The 16,350-nt window shown below is 38.0% G+C and overlaps 1 protein-coding gene across 2 annotated transcripts in view; it reads left to right on the top strand.

Moving 5' to 3' along the window:
* Positions 1 to 16,308, top strand: part of RAB5A (RAB5A, member RAS oncogene family) — a 32,375-nt gene extending 16,067 nt beyond the window's left edge. The window contains exons 3-6 of one of the 2 annotated variants that reach the window (XM_082624860.1): positions 9,216 to 9,367; positions 9,675 to 9,797; positions 11,254 to 11,347; positions 14,874 to 16,305. In XM_082624860.1, the coding sequence (XP_082480986.1) occupies positions 9,216 to 9,367; positions 9,675 to 9,797; positions 11,254 to 11,347; positions 14,874 to 14,989 (485 nt within the window). In that variant the 3' untranslated portion in view covers positions 14,990 to 16,305. Of the gene's footprint in view, positions 1 to 9,215; positions 9,368 to 9,674; positions 9,798 to 11,253; positions 11,348 to 14,873 lie in introns of both variants that reach the window. The other variant, XM_082624861.1, reaches the window with a different exon arrangement.
* The last annotated feature ends 42 nt before the right edge of the window (positions 16,309 to 16,350 follow it).

Genomic DNA, 16,350 nt, shown 5'->3' with positions numbered 1-16,350 from the left:
AAGATTGCGTTCATTTGGCAACAATTATCTTTAGATGTTGCTTGAATGATTTTTGTTGTGGTAAAATACGCATAATAAAAATTTTACAGTTTTAACCATTTTAAGTGTGCAGTTTTATGGCATTAGGTGTATTCACATTGTTATGCAAACATCATGTCCACCTTCAGTACTTTTTTATCTTGCCCAACTGAAACCCTATCCATTAAACAAAAACTCCCTATTTCCCCACTCCGCCCCCCACCTGTGGGAACTACCATCCTACTTTCTGTCTGAATTTGACTACTCTAGGAACCTCACTCATATAGGAGAAATTATATGATAGTGTCCTTTTATGACTGGCTTTTTTCACTTAGCGTGTGTGTCATCAAGGTTCATCCATCTTGTAAACATGTCAAAATTTTCTTTTTAAGGCAGAATAATATTCCATTTTATGTATATACAACATTTTGCTTATTCTTGTATCCTTTGATGGACTCCTGGGTCTCTTCCACCTTTTGGCTATTGTGAATAACGCTGTGTTATTTGTACAAATATTTGTACACATTGGTGTACAAATATCTTTCACATCTTTTGGACATATATCTGGAAGTGGAATTGTTGGATCATACGGAAATTCTGTGTTTAGTATTTAAAGAATTTCTATACCGTTTTCCACAGTGGCTGCACCATTTTACATTCCCACCATCAGTGCACAAGGGTTTCAATTTCTCCATATTCTGGGAACTCTTGTTTTCCGTTTTGATAATAGCTATTCTAATGGGTGTGAAGTGGTATCTCATTGTGGTATTGATTTGCATTTTCCTATTAATTAGTGATGTTGAGCATCGTTTCATGTGCTTCTTGGCCATTTGTGTGTTTTTGTGTGTGTGTGTGTGTGTGTGTGTGTGTGTGTGTGTGTGTGTGTGTTGTTTTTTTGGCCATGCTGCACGGCTTGTGGGATCTTAGTTCCCTGACCAGGGATCGAATCTGGGCCCCAGCAGTTAAAGTGCCAAGTCTTAACCACTGGACCACCAGGGAATTCCCAGCCACTTATCTTTGGAGAAATGTTTATTAAAGTCGTTTGTCCTTTTTTTTAATTGGATAGTTTGGGTTTTTGTGTTGCTAAGTTGTAGGAGTTTTGTGTATATTCTGGATATCAATCCTTATCAGATGCTTATTGGTCTTTAAGAATGAGTTCAGTATGATGAGTATTTATATAGATCACCTCATAAGTGGGATTTACTTTGGGAATATGGCCATCTTTTTATTTTTTGGTTGATTAATTTATGCCATCTTTATTTTTGAATTTTTGAATTATATTTTATTTTTTTATAGAGCAGGTTCTTATTAGTTACCCATTTTATACATATTAGTGTATATATGTCGGTCCCAATCTCCCAATTCATTATACCACCATGACCTCCTGCACCACTTTCCCCCCTTGTTGTCCATATGTTTGTTCTCTACAACTGTGTCTCTATTTCTGCCCTGCAAACCAGTTCATCTGTACCATTTTTCTAGGTTCCACATATATGCGTTAATATATGATATTTGTTTTTCTCTTTCTGACTTACTTCACTCTGTATGACAGTCTCTAGATCTATCCACTTCTCTACAGATGACCCAATTTCGTCCCTTTTTATGCTGAGTAATATTCCATTTTATATATGTACCACATCTTTATCCATTTGTTTGTCAATGGGCATTTAGGTTGCTTCCATGACCTGGCTGTTGTAAATAGTGCTGCAATGAACATTGGGGCGCATGTGTCTTTTTTTAAAAAAAACATCTTTATTGGAGTATAATTGCTTTACAGTGGTGTGTTAGTTTCTGCTTCATAACACAGTAAATCAGCTATACATATACATATATCCCCATATCTCTTCCCACTTGAGTCTCCCTCCCTCCCACCCTCCCTATCCCACCCCTCTAAGGTGGTCACAAAGCACCGAGCTGATCTCCCTGTGCTATGCGGCTGCTTCCCGCTAGCTATCGTTGCCACATTTGGTAGTGTATATATGTCCATGCCACTCTCTCACTTTGTCCCAGCTTACCCTTTCCCCTCCCCGTGTCCTCAAGTCCATTCTCTAGTAGGTCTGCGTCTTTATTCCCGTCCTGCCCCTAGGTTCTTCCTGACCTTTCTTGGGTTTTTTTGGATTCCATAAATATGTGTTAGCATACAGTATTTGTTTTTCTCTTTCTGACTTCACTCTGTATGACAGACTCTAGGTCCATCCACCTCACTACAGATAACTCAATTTCGTTTCTTTTTATGGCTGAGTAATAGTCCATTGTATATATGTGCCACATCTTCTTTATTTATTCATCTGTCGATGGACATTTAGGTTGCTTCCATGTCCTGGCTATTGTAAATAGAGATGCAGTGAATATTGTGGTACATGACTCTTTTTGAATTATGGTTTTCTCAGGGTATATGCCCCGTAGTGGGATTGCTGGGTCATATGGTAATTCTATTTTTAGTTTTTTAAGGAACCTTCATACTGTTCTCCATAGTGGCTGTATCAATTTACATTCCCACCAACAGTGCAAGAAGGTTCCCTTTTCTCCACAGCCTCTCCAGCATTTGTTGTTTGTAGATTTTCTGATGGTGCCCATTCTAACTGGTGTGAGGTGATACCTCATTGTGGTTTTGATTTGCATTTCTCTAATAATTAGTGATGTTGAGCAGCTTTTCATGTGCTTCTTGGCCATCGGTATGGCCATCTTTTTTTTTTTTTTTTTTTTTTTTTTTGTGGTACACGGGCCTCTCACTGTCGCGGCCTCTCCCGTTGTGGAACACAGGCTCCGGATGCGCAGGCCCAGCGGCCATGGCTCACGGGCCCAGCCGCTCTGCGGCATGTGGGATCTTCCCAGACCGGGGCCCGAACCCGCGTCCCCTGCATCGGCAGACGGACTCTCAACCACTGCGCCACCAGGGAAGCCCATGTATGGCCATCTTTTATATATGATCTCTATTAAATTTTTACTTTGTTGCCAGGCTTTTGGAGTGTTTTCTGTTGGGGCTTAATCACTGTGTATGCTTTCCTTTCTACCCCAATCTATTTTTATCCCCTTTCTTACCTTCCTCCTTGCGTTAGCTGAAATGTAACTATTCCAAGAATACGTGGTCTTCATCTTTGCTGCCATGGTCTACTGGGTACTCTCTTCTATACACATATACAGTTGAAAATAAAAAATGGCCTCAGCTTTTATTTTGGCTGTTGTTGGCTTTTAGACCATCCATATACTTTTTTTTAAAGATTTATCATTTATTATTTATTTATTTTATTTATTCTTGGCTGCTTTGGGTCTTAGTCGCGGCATGCAGGATCTTTCGTTGCGGCTCGCAGGCTCTTCATTGTGGCGCGTGGGCTTCTCTCTAGCTGCGGCGCACAGGTTCCAGAGCGCGTGAGCCCTGTAGTTTGCAGCACACGTGCTCTCTTGTTGAGGCGCATGAGCTCAGTAGTTGTGGCGCGCGGGCTTAGTTGCCCTGCGGCATGTGGGATCTTAGTTCCCTTACCAAGGATCGAACCCACCTACCCTGCATTGTAAGGTGGATTCTTGCCACTGCACCACCAGGGAAGTCCCATAGACCAGGGGTCCCCAACCCCCGGGCCACGAACCAGTAACAGTCCGTGACCTGTTAGGAACCGAGCCGCACAGCAGGAGGTGAGCGGCGGGCAAGCAAGCGAAGCTTCATCTGCTGCTCCCCATCTTTCCCCATGGCTTGCGTTACCTCCTGAACCTGTCTCCCCCAATCCGTGGAAAAATTGTCTTCCATGAAACTGGTCCCCGGAGCCGAAATGGTTGGGGACCACTGCCATAGACCATCCGTATATCCTTGTCTGTGTACAATTTTATCATCTGAAGTCAGTGCTCATCTGTCTGATAAAATTCATTATATTGTATTATAATACTACTGCCACTGATACTCATTTTCCCAGCAAACCAACTTCTACCTTCACAGATAACTTTGATACCTTGTTCTTGATGCCATTTGGTCAGTTTCTGCCATCTTTCTCCCTGAAGTTTGATTCAGATCCATCGAACTCAACCATTGAATTACTTGGCTCTAAAAACCTTTGCTTCCCCTACACATCACTTCCAAACAACCTCTAACTTGGATTTTATGATCACAAGCCCCTGATCAGCATCTGAGATGTTGAACCAAGGCTCTTCCCCTCTCTAACAACTATATCCTTTCAGTTTTAATAGGGCATCAAATCCACCACTTACGTGCAAGTTTTATGTAAGGGAGAACGTAGTCATGGAAAAAAATATTATATATATATATACGTATGTATATATATGTATGTATGTATATATATATGTGTGTGGGGGGGTGTATGTGGGGTTTTTTGTGTTTTTTTTTTTACTTTTTGGCAATTAAGAGGTCATTTTATTAGTATTTTAAATTTAGTTGCTTCTTAATACTTAACCAAGCCATCAGTGCCTTTTCACTTATACATTAGGTTATTTCTTATTATTAAATACAAAAATACTTTGAACTTATAGGTGTGTTCTCCCTACGCTCCTGCTCCCATATCATCTTTTAGAGATTCCATGAAATACTAGGTTAACAAATAGAGTTTTCATGGCTTTGCCACATGTTGGCAAAATTATTTCAAAACAGTTATACAGTATCTCCAGCAGAGCATGAGTTTTTGCTATACTCTTTTACTTTCATTTTTTAATTTTGCTAAGTTAAGGGATAATACTTAACTATTTTTGCTGTGAGGATTATTTCATTGATTACTAGTGGTGTTGATCTTTTTCTGTGTTACATGCCTTTTGTGGATTTTCTTACACATTTATCTTTGATGCTTTTGGAGTTAAGATTTATATGAGCTTTCTACATATTAAAAATTAATCTCATAACATCCACTATAGAAATTTTTCTAAATGGGTTTGTCCCTGTGTTTTGAGTGTATGATACATGTTTTACAAACCTGAAGTCTTTAATTTTTATATAATCAAACCTGATAGTCTTATAGGATTTTTGGTCAGTTCTAATAAAGTAATTCTTTCCAATCAAATTCGATAAAATAATAAGTTGAGGGTTGGGGTGATATTGGTTCCTTGGTTTTTCCTTTTTTGCCCTTCTGTTTAGTTCATGTAGAATCATTTTTGGTGTTAGTTTAAACTTTTTTTTATGAGTTGTTAACCTTTGGTTAATGCTATTGATTTTGGATGTTCTTTCCCTTTCCCAGTGTATTGCAGTGTCTCCAGCTTGCTTACTATATATCAAGGTCTTACACATTATAGGCCTTTGGTATTTGCAGGTTTAACATTTACAGTTTCACCAACTCTCAGCTGACCCCAAGGTCTGTCATTCAGTAATTTGTGGTTTTGCTGAGACTGAAGTGTTACTTGCCTGCTGCCAAGCTTGCAAATAGGAACTGATCGTGGAAGCCCAAAGAGAGAGCCTATTAAACAGGCCAGCACCTGCATCTCAATGCAGCTTTGTTTTTCTTTACTTGTCGTCGCGTACACAGTAACTCTCGAAGTGATAAAAGCTGTTTCTTTGTGAAATATGGGCCCGAAAAGAAAACCAACTGCTAGTGCTGGTGATGGAAGTGAAGAGAAAATGAAGAGGTCTAAGAAAGTGATGGTTCTTAGCCAGAAAATAGACGTTTTGGATAAATTAAAGTGGTTTTGCAGATTCAGGTAAGTTGGTGGTTGGTTAATGTTGCTACAGTATTTATGTAGTAGTTTATATTTTGAGTGCTAGAATTTATTTTTACAATTTTGTAAATGACTAGTAATGTACTTTTAGAAGCACTGAGGATTTGAAGATGTCAGCTGTACTTCACTGACTTTTATGGGGGAAGTTAAATACTTTGGTAGTATTTGAAAACTTGAGAACTTTGGGAAATCTTGATGGTCTTTGTGATATATAATGTTTATGATACTGGGTTATCCTATTCCCATAATATTTCTGCCCTTGTGGCACTACAGCACTTTTAAGTAGTTCTAATGTGTTTTTGATTGTACCCTAAAACTCATTCCACTGGCCTCTAATATTGGTCTTTTTTCTCCTCCCCCCCTAATTATGCTCTTTTTATCATATCACGTTAACAGTATGGTGTTACCCAGGTAAAGAGATCTTGTTGGTACTTTGAGATTGTGTTTGTTACATAATAACTTGAGTAGAGACAGGCCTTTTGAAATACCTATTTTTTCCCATTTGGGAACTGTATCTAGTCAAAATAGCCCCCAAATAGTTGTACATATCTTTCATGGACTTCAGCAAACTTTTTGGACATTTATATGAACTGAGATTTGTTTTAGATATTAAATATGGACAAGAATAGCTAGTTTGTCAAGGAACTTCCCAGTCTAGGAGAAGATAATGTAAACCAGTGATTATAAAGTGTGAAACATGTTCTTGCATAGGGAACTCTGGGAGCACAAAGGTAGGACCTGCTTAAAAGGGTGTGATGAAGGATGGCTTCTGAGAGGAGTTGCGTGAATTGATTGTTCTTATTCTTTGTTAATTTGATAGGGATCCAGTCTCCTCCCAGCATAACACTGAAATCTGGTCACTGCCTGTGTATCGTAAGGCTGTTTCTTTGATCTGTTGCAGCCATTTTAAAGAATGTACTATCTGCTTTATTTTAGCTGACACCTTTGGATTTTCATTTCAGTCTTCTTGCCTCTTCCAAATAATGTCTCTTTCCAATAATTTATTACTTTAATTATTATAAGAATATCTGAAGTGATATTACATAATCATGATGGTGGACATTCTCTTCTGGTTTCTAGGTTTAGAGAGATTGCCTAAGAGCTTTGTGCAAAATGCAGGTTTCAGGCTTAAGGATGGAATGGACACTTGATACATTTTTTTTAAATTTTATTTATTTTATTTATTTATTATTTTTGGCTGTGTTGGGTCTTCGTTGCTGCACGTGGGCTTTCTGTAGTTGCGGTGAGTAGGGACTACTCTTCGTTGCAGTGTGCAGGCTTCTCGTTGCGGTGGCTACTCTTGCTGTGGAGCACAGGCTCTAGGCGGGCAGGCTTCAGTAGTTGTGGCATGTGGGCTTCAGTTGTTGTGGCTCGTGGGCTCCAGAGCGCAGGCTCAGTAGTTGTGGCACATGGGCTTAGTTGCTCTGCGGCATGTGGGATCTTCCCGGACCAGGGCTAGAACCCGTGTCCCCAACATTGGCAGGCAGATTCTTAACCGCCTGGCACAGTGGTTGAGAGTGCGCCTGCCAATGAAGAAGACACGGGTTCTTGCCCCGGTCCAGGAGGATCCCACATGCCACGGAACGGCTGGGCCCGTGAGCCATGGCCATTGAGCCTGCATGTCCAGAGCCTGTGCTCTGCAACGGGAGAGGCCTCAGCAGTGAGAGGCCCGCGTACCGCAAAAAATAGATAAATAAATAAATAAAAATAAAAATACTGATTCTTCATGAGAACTTTTCGTGACTGGGAAAAAGTGACATAGTACTTTCTTGGTATCCTTTATCATAAATACAGGATTTTAAAAAATGGATATTTTTGCTAATTTTGGATGGTAAAAGAAGTTTGAATTGGAGTATATTTTAAATATGACTAGCCAATTGTGAGAATTCACAGAACCCTTAATAGAATTAGTTCAAAATAAAAAAATTTCCAATCATGGTGGTTGCAAAATTGAGAAGATTATAGTTTGTTGATACCAAAGCCAGTACAGCAGTCAGTTGACATAATAAAAATAGCACAGAAAATAAATGTTATGTCTAATATAGAAGAGATGTAAGTCAAATTAGACTTGGTTTATTCAGCACATTGGTATTAACTAGTAAATCTCATATGATTGACATCGCTCGTAAACTGCTACAATTTACAGGACTGGATCATAATTCTCTTGCATGGGAGGACAGAGTTTTTGAAAACTTTATAACTTAATTCTATGCCAATTTCAGAGGAGTTGAATACACCTTGACCTGAAAGAAAAAGGAAGGAGCTTACCAACTAATATTGAGTGATAGAGCAGCAGGGTTTAACTACCAAAGTTAATGAAGGAAAGGAACTGTAAGGTGTGCTTACTGTTGGCCAGCATGCTGGGGAAAATGGCTGTGTGTAGGTCTTTGGTGCAGCTAACAACATCTAAAAACTTACTCTAAGAGTTATATTTTAAAGTTCAATTCACTTGATTATAAAGTACCTCTTATAAATCAATTTCGTATTTTCAGAAGTATCTATGTGGTGTCTTTCCTGATGTTTATTCTTAGAGCCAAGAGAATCATACTTATAATAGACATTTTACTTCATATTGTTCTCAGGAAGCAATTGAGAAAATAAATGATACAGTAATTCTTTGCAGGATGTGACAGCAATCTCTTAATTTTAAAAGGAGGAATATCATTATAAAATGGTACTTTCTTACTAAGATTAAAATCTCAGAAAAGAACAGATGGAAAAAGTACAAATCACAAAATCCATAAGGCAAGGAATGAAAGGAGTTAATATTGAATCTCTGTTAAATTAAGTCTAGGTTGAGGTAATAACGATTACAAAAATTAGTGTTGATGTTTTGATGGAATAATATAAAAAATATATTGATTTAGTGGTAATGGACTGGACTAAATTCCCAGATTATGCCAGTTAAACCCAGGAGAATGGAGCAAGAGGTATGCTGTTGTCAGTATAGATGGTAGTTATAGGTATGCTGATCCACCTTCCCCCCCATTTTTTCAAGAATACCAATGGGCTTCCCTGGTGGCGCAGTGGTTGAGAGTCCGCCTGCAGATGCAGAGGACACGGGTTTGTGCCCTGGTCCGGGAAGATCCCACATGCCGCGGAGCGGCTGGGCCCATGAGCCGTGGCCGCTGAGCCTGCACGTCCGGATCCTGTGTTCCGCAACGGGAGAGGCCACAACAGTGAGAGGCCCGCATGCCGCAAAAAAAAAAAAAAAAAAAAAAGAATATCAATATATATATCTCTTAAATCATGTTACAATTCAAAGTTTTTAAATACACAATTTGTAAAACAATTTAAGAACTTTAAAAAACTTATTTAATATTACAACACACTTTTTAAGAATGTAGGAAACACTTTCAAGCTGTGATTTTACTATGAAGGTTTTTATATGTAAGCATATATTTATCTAGCTTTGAAGCATAGATCTTACAGGTGTTTAAAGCCACTATTAACTGTGGGTATGCAGTATATCAGGTTCCTAGGTGTTTTCTGTAGTATTAAAATATTAGTAGGAAAATGATAAACTTATTGCAGACATTTTCTTCTTTCAGCTGCTTTTCTAACCCAAACGGTGTGTCTTGATGACACAACAGTAAAGTTTGAAATATGGGATACAGCTGGTCAAGAACGATACCATAGCCTAGCACCAATGTACTACAGAGGAGCACAAGCAGCCATAGTTGTATATGATATCACAAACGAGGTAAGTAGAAATGCATTCTACAAAAAAACTTGTTTGAATATCCGTTTTTGGTATTCAGAATTTCCATTATAGAAAAGATTTTTTCTTAATCTTTTTCTGTTAGCCAAGCATGACATTTCTGCCAAAGCTTTTATGAAATAGAGAAGCTGATTTAAAAAAATAAGATGCAATTGTCTCAGCTACTACAGTAGTGCTAAGAATTGCTTTCCAGGAGTCACATTGGACAGTCTTTAAAGCCTCGCCTCACAGACACGCTCTCTAGCCATTCTTTGAGCCTGTGCCGAATAGCTGTTTCTTTGTTTCCCAGGAGTCCTTTGCCAGAGCCAAAAACTGGGTTAAAGAGCTTCAGAGGCAGGCCAGCCCTAACATTGTTATAGCTTTGTCAGGAAACAAGGCTGACCTCGCAAATAAAAGAGCTGTCGATTTCCAGGTATGTTGAATTTAACTTTCACTTGGAGGCGCATATTTTTCTTCTGTACCCACACTTGAATTACAGTTACAATTTTAAAACGATGCAAATGATAGAAAATTTTTAGACAGATGTGTACTATGTAATAAAATCTCATGATAAACCTGAATTTTTAAATATCTTTATTTAATTGTAATATATAAGTTGATTCAAAGATTTTTGTTGACCTAAACAATTACAAAAGAAGTAATTGTTCACAAACAGTGTGGAAATATATAAAGCAAAAGGTGATTGCCTCCTACCCTAATCCCTCCAACCCCACGTATACTTTAGTATCCTTCCTAACTTTTTTTATCTACCTATCTATATCACCACACATATACATACACACATACACATACATATATGTGGTGGTTCTTAAAAGGGCCTTCAAAAATAAAAGCTTAAAAAAATCCAGTGTGTATGTTATCTAATATAGCTAATTAAGAGTGTTCCCAGCTGCAAAATAAAGTACAGTCATTTAAAATAAAGCAATGTCTCTAGTTAGACATTTTAAAACTTCCCCTCCTCTTGCTCTTCAGCTTCTCTACCAGAGAAGATTGGTTGTGGTCATTATATGTATAATATCAGTGATGGGTTAATGTTCTTTTTTGATGATGGAGTACACGTCCTGGGAGAAAGGGCACTAATATTTCTTGCACTATTAGGTAGTAAACCGAGCATCATCTGCACATGTGATTTCATTTAATTCTGGTGACAACCATGTGAGGTATAATATCTATTACTCTTTCTAAGATAGTTACCTTCTCAGCATAGAGAGGCAGATAGCACACTTATGTAGTCACAAGTGGCCCTGTCACATACATTTCAAAGGAACCTCATTTTTTTCTTTATCAACTTGGAATGATAATTGGTTGTTCTTCACAACAGCTGTGAGGATCAAAGGCAATAATACACGTAAACTGTAAAGCATGACAACGTAAAGTAGTAATAGAATTTTCAAAGGAATCGTTCATGACATACTCAGAATTAAAATGTTGCTTGTAGAAGTCATTCAGAATTAAATACAAGGGTACCATTTAGTGGTTGAAGCCAGTGTTAAACACTTGGTTTCCCTTTACCTTCCTTGTAAATAACGAGCATAGGTAAAATTGCCATAAAGATCAAAGAGAGTTTTATATTTAGGATTGTCGTCCCTCTCTCCGAAACTCGTCATCTGAAAGTAGATTTAGTGTGAGGCCAGATAAAGTAGGATGGGATAGTGCAAGAAGTTAAGGCAAAAGGGAAATTATAAACTATGCAGTACTCTTACCTTTGTTTTACTTTTAACTATAAATAATTGCTTATACAGTTGTTGGTTGTAGATGATCAAGTTGGAGTAGTAATAAGGAAGCCTCTTTTTTTCTATAACAGAAATAAGGCAGGTATAGTAATAGTATGTGCAAAGGATATATCTCAATTTTTGTTCTATAAACAGGAAGCACAGTCCTATGCAGATGACAACAGTTTATTATTTATGGAGACATCAGCTAAAACATCAATGAATGTAAATGAAATATTCATGGCAATAGGTAAGATTAACTTTTTTGCAAACAGTAAAAATGTAGGTAGAACAAGTTACACTGGGGGCATATTTGTTTTGACTGTCTTTTTTTTAATTCTTGGAATTTTGTTTTGTTTTGTTTTTTAATGATTATACTACTATCCTAGATTTCTTCCAGAAGCATTACTTTGTTAGGCATATTGTTAAATTTGAAAAATTATTACCTATTAGGTTGCAATGCTTTCAGTTTAGTTAAGTTTCTTCTAGGTGAATTGAAAGCCTGAACTCGGAGCTGATAGTTCAAGCAGATAGATTTTCTAAAGATTTCACTGAAAATTTTGGATAGGGCTTCCCTGGTGGCGCAGTGGTTGAGAGTCCGCCTGCCGATGCAGGGGGACACGGGTTCATGCCCCAGTCCGGGAAGATCCCACATGCCGCGGAGCGGCTGGGCCCATGAGCCATGGCCGCTGAGCCTGTGTGTCCGGATCCTGTGCTCCGCAACGGGAGAGGCCACAACAGTGAGAGGCCCACGTACCGCCAAAAAAAAATTGGATAAATACATGTTTTTCTATTAGATTATAGTTTTTATATAAAAGGAAGGTAAACTCAGTAATGTTTTTCAGTGCAACATACAGACATGATGAGATTTTTTTTCTTACTGATCAGTAACTATTTTCATCTCTCCTTTGCTCTGAACACTATTTTTGTTTATTTTTCAAGTTCTTTTTAAATCATTGATTACTGACAACTATAACACAGACAAGTACATTGTACATACAGATTTAGCAAATTGTTTTAATGCAAATATTGTAATGGAGAAAGACTCAAAGCACTGAGGCACAGAGAGAACAAGGGAAAGCAAAACAATATCCAGGCTTTCTAGTGCCTTGATGGTCATTTGATCCTACACTGTGCTCTTACCTTTCCTCTAAGTACTTTTAACTAATAATGATTGCTGTTGCACAGTCGTTGATTATAGGTAATGAAGGTGAAGCCTCCTTTTTTCTATAACAACAATTAAAATATTTTTATTGACCCTAGCCGCCTCCTAGTAGTTTTCAGGTGCAGATCCCATGGGAGGGGTCTACTGTGGTGGCTCTCACAGTCTGCTGCATCCACAATGTCTGTGTGCCAAGCGCTGGTCTCATCCCACAACATCTTTTATTATACAGCAGTGATTATTAACTGGGGTGTCCACATCCTTGGTCCCAAATAAGTATTCTTTTATACTGAAGTCATACAAATTAACCAGTGAACAGCTGATTCAGAGGCTAAAGAAAACTCAATAAGAGCTGCAGGTACTGTCATATTATCTTTCACTAGGTGAGAGAGTTTAGTGGCGGCTTCATTTAGGTAAAAACTTGCCTGTGTACTGTGTAAAATATTTTCCTGAGAAACTCAGGCTTGCATTTTATTAGGGAAATACTAGCATAGTTGTGAAGGATTATGAGACAATATATAATTTGTTTTTTTTTTAATAAATGGGACAGATCACACCCACAGCCACATCTGAAAAGTTAGGAAACAAGGAGATAATAGGGCCTTCAAATCAGGCTGAACTTTTAAACCTTTCTGATGCTATTAAGACTCCACCAGATGGGCTTTATTTAATTTGTAACTTTTATTTAGGCTTCATAATAAGGTTATTTCGTTCAGTCAGAAAGTAGGCTATGTATTAGAGCTTTCATTTACTTTTCTAAAATTAGAATGTATCTTTCCTTGAAAGAAACTTGAAGTGTAAATTGAGTTGTAACCTCTCCATTAGTAACTTAAATAAATCACACAGTGAACTCATATTTGTACTTTTTTTTTTTTTTTTTTTTTTTTTGCGGTACGCGGGCCTCTCTCACTGCTGTGGCCTCTTACGTTGCGGAGCACAGGCTCCGGATGTGCAGGCTCAGCGGCCATGGCTCACGGGCCCAGCCACTCCGCGGCATGTGGGATCCTCCCGGACGGGGGCACGAACCCATGTCCCCTGCATCGGCAGGTGGACTCTCAACCACTGCGCCACCAGGGAAGCCCCATATTTGTACTTTTGATGGGTTCCCAAGTAGAGTACACTTGTTTAGTAGGAGTCTACATAAATTTATCATCTGCTTTTAATTTGATAAGGTCTTCAGTGGCTTTTTTCATTGCACACCTTCCTTAACTTGATTCAGGATTTTTAGCTTCTCACAGTCCTAATCAATTCAGGGTCAGGTTGGTAAGCTGCAGTTATCTATATACAAAGCAGATAGTACCAGCTTCGCTTTGGGTAGCACTCACTAAGATAGGAGACAGGAGACTACTTCTTTTGAGACCCCCTGAAGATATGTTGTAGTTCATCTTCACACAATAAAAATTAGTCAATACAAGTTAAAGTTTCCTCATTCCAGTTTAATTCAGCCTCCTGATTTCACTCAGATCTAATTACAATAAGCCCTTGCAGAATTATGCCAAAGGGAGAAATGATCACTTAGTCCAAAGCCTAATTTGGTATTAATTATAATAAAGTTTGTAATGTTAGCCTAGTCTTGTCCTGGCTGGGCTTCGTTTGTAAATACATTTGACTGGAAATTTACCATTTTATTACCATATACACTACCATCCCTAGAGCCATTCCTAGAGAAGTGGCCCAAGGGAACGCTTTTCTTCCCAAACCTCAGTGCTCCTGGCTCCCAGATCCATTGCCCAGCCCAGCATCTAGGATTCTAAAGATGATTAATGCTATTGTAGAATATTACAACAAAGAAACTGTAAAAGATCCAGAACACAACTAGGCATTTAGATATTGAAGTAGATCTTGTTCAGCTTTTGTGTAACCTCACGGCTAAGGTAAAGCTAGATTCTTACCTCAGTGATGTATCCCCAAGGCTGATAGAAACCAGTGTGTCTAGCCACCCTTACAGTCGGTGCTCTTAGAGGTATTTAATGTTTAATGAATCCCAACACATCAAGGATCTTTGGGATCCAAGCAAACTACATCTAGCTGGTACATTTTCTCATCAGTGGGAGCCATACTCCAGAGAAGAGCTGTTAAGCTCCATAGAACTTAGCAAAGATAAAGCCATAACTGCCAGTTGTGGGGCTTTGTCCAAATGTGTGGCAAGCCATGATTATCTGGCTCAAGATTGGGAAATGTTTTTTTGAGATAGTGCCTTCAGGATCAAGTCCATGTATATCAGGCAGAGCTACTGATGAATCAGATTAGGATTCTTAATCAGCCACAAGAGAGGAAAATGATAGATGTTTGAAGGGTAAAGTCTATAAGTGAAGAAAATAGGAGGTACAGTCTGTCGTGATGTGGGGTAATAATTTGCACAGTAGAGGACAAGTTCTCCTGGGGTGATAGTATTTGTTTATATCCTGACTTGTTCCAGAAAGTTTGTGGCAGTCCAGAGAACATTGATGGGTTGCAGCTGAGCTTCTTTATTATAAACATAATGGCTGGTCATTATCTTTAGGAACTTAGATTTTCTTTAAAGTACAACTTCTCTGGTATTGTTAAGTGAATCTATATAAAGAATTAAATACAGCTATTCTAATTGTGTTTATTCTGATAATTTATCTCTCAGCTAAAAAGTTGCCGAAGAATGAACCACAGAATCCAGGAGCAAATTCTGCCAGAGGAAGAGGAGTAGACCTTACTGAACCCACGCAGCCAGCCAGGAGTCAGTGCTGTAGTAACTAAACCTCCAGTTTAAACTAACTGGAATGTTCTTCTGCTTCCTAATTGTTAATAACAGTGGAATTGGAGCATTTAACCAGCCCAGTATGACTTCCAAAAAGAAGAGACTTACGATAGTCAAGTTTCTAATACAGAATTATTTTAAGTGTTTTGAACTTAATTTTTAATAACATGCATGTGACCCTCTGACTAATGTTTCAGCAGTGAAAGGGGAAAATGAGAGCTGTGTGTACACTTATTTCCTTGGAATGTTAGCGGGACTTATTTCTCTTCACCAGGGATATAAACAGATGACTCTGAACCCACAGTTAACCAGCCAGTTCTGTGAAAAAGATTTGGAACTTACTCATTTGGGCTTTTTAGAAAAAATTCTTTCTTTGGAAGGAGGTTCTAAAGATATTTATGCTTAGCTCCGATATTCAGGCCACCTGTAATTTCTCTTAGTATCCTTATTTAAAGTACACATTCCACATTTTAACAAATTAGCCACAAGGAAACATTCCCACATCTTCAGGGGGAAAAAATGAACATCAGTGGCATCTAAATTATAGCTAGTCCTGTTATTTTTTAAATGGGGTAAAAAAAAAATCATATGTAACCCTGTCTTATTTTAGGAATATGAAAACTGATAAAATGCATCTTAAAGAATAGTGTTCCCTTCAAACATGTAAGTTCTTCAACAAAAATGAAACAAACCAGGTGTCTGTGATTTCTGTTTAATCACTGCTGGCCATTACATAGCTTTTGTTGTTTGGGAGTAGGGAGGGGCTTTTGTGCCCTTTGGACATAGAAATAGTCAATGCACTAACAATTATGTACATTCAAACTTGATTATTTCAAATTCGATCTTCAGCTGTACTGTAAATAGGGTACTGCATTGTAGTCTCCATATATGTTTATTACTTTTCTGTAATATTTAAGAGTTGCTTAAAAGTATACAAAATGTACAGTTACTAAACAGCTAATTTTTTCCTTCTCTCCCCCTTTGAAAGAAAGGGGCTTGAATTGTTCTTACCTGGCTAGAACCATAATAAACAATGTACCAGTAATTTGTAACATAAGTATTGGATATGTTAGTAACAATCTTGCAGCCTTGTTTTCCAAAGTTCATTTTATTTTGATCAGTTCAGTATATTGCACTAATTGTTTTAGGTATTTTCATTATATGAAATCTACCATGTGTCAGAGATGATTTAATCTATTTAAATGTTGAACTGCTAGCAGAACTTGTACATTTACAGCAATTCAAAATTAGTAAGGAAAACAGTTCACCAGTGTTTAGTTTTATATTGAGGTGCTCAGGTTGGAATAAAGTGGTATAAAAAGCAGGTACTGGTTTTTCTCTTTTTTGGCATGAAACAGTG

The sequence above is a fragment of the Mesoplodon mirus genome (genome assembly GCF_964341445.2).
Source record: "Mesoplodon mirus genome assembly, chromosome: 6".
NCBI lineage: Eukaryota > Metazoa > Chordata > Mammalia > Artiodactyla > Ziphiidae > Mesoplodon > Mesoplodon mirus.
The sequence above is the reverse complement of the archived record's forward strand: the minus strand, read 5'-3'. Positions and strand labels throughout refer to the sequence as shown.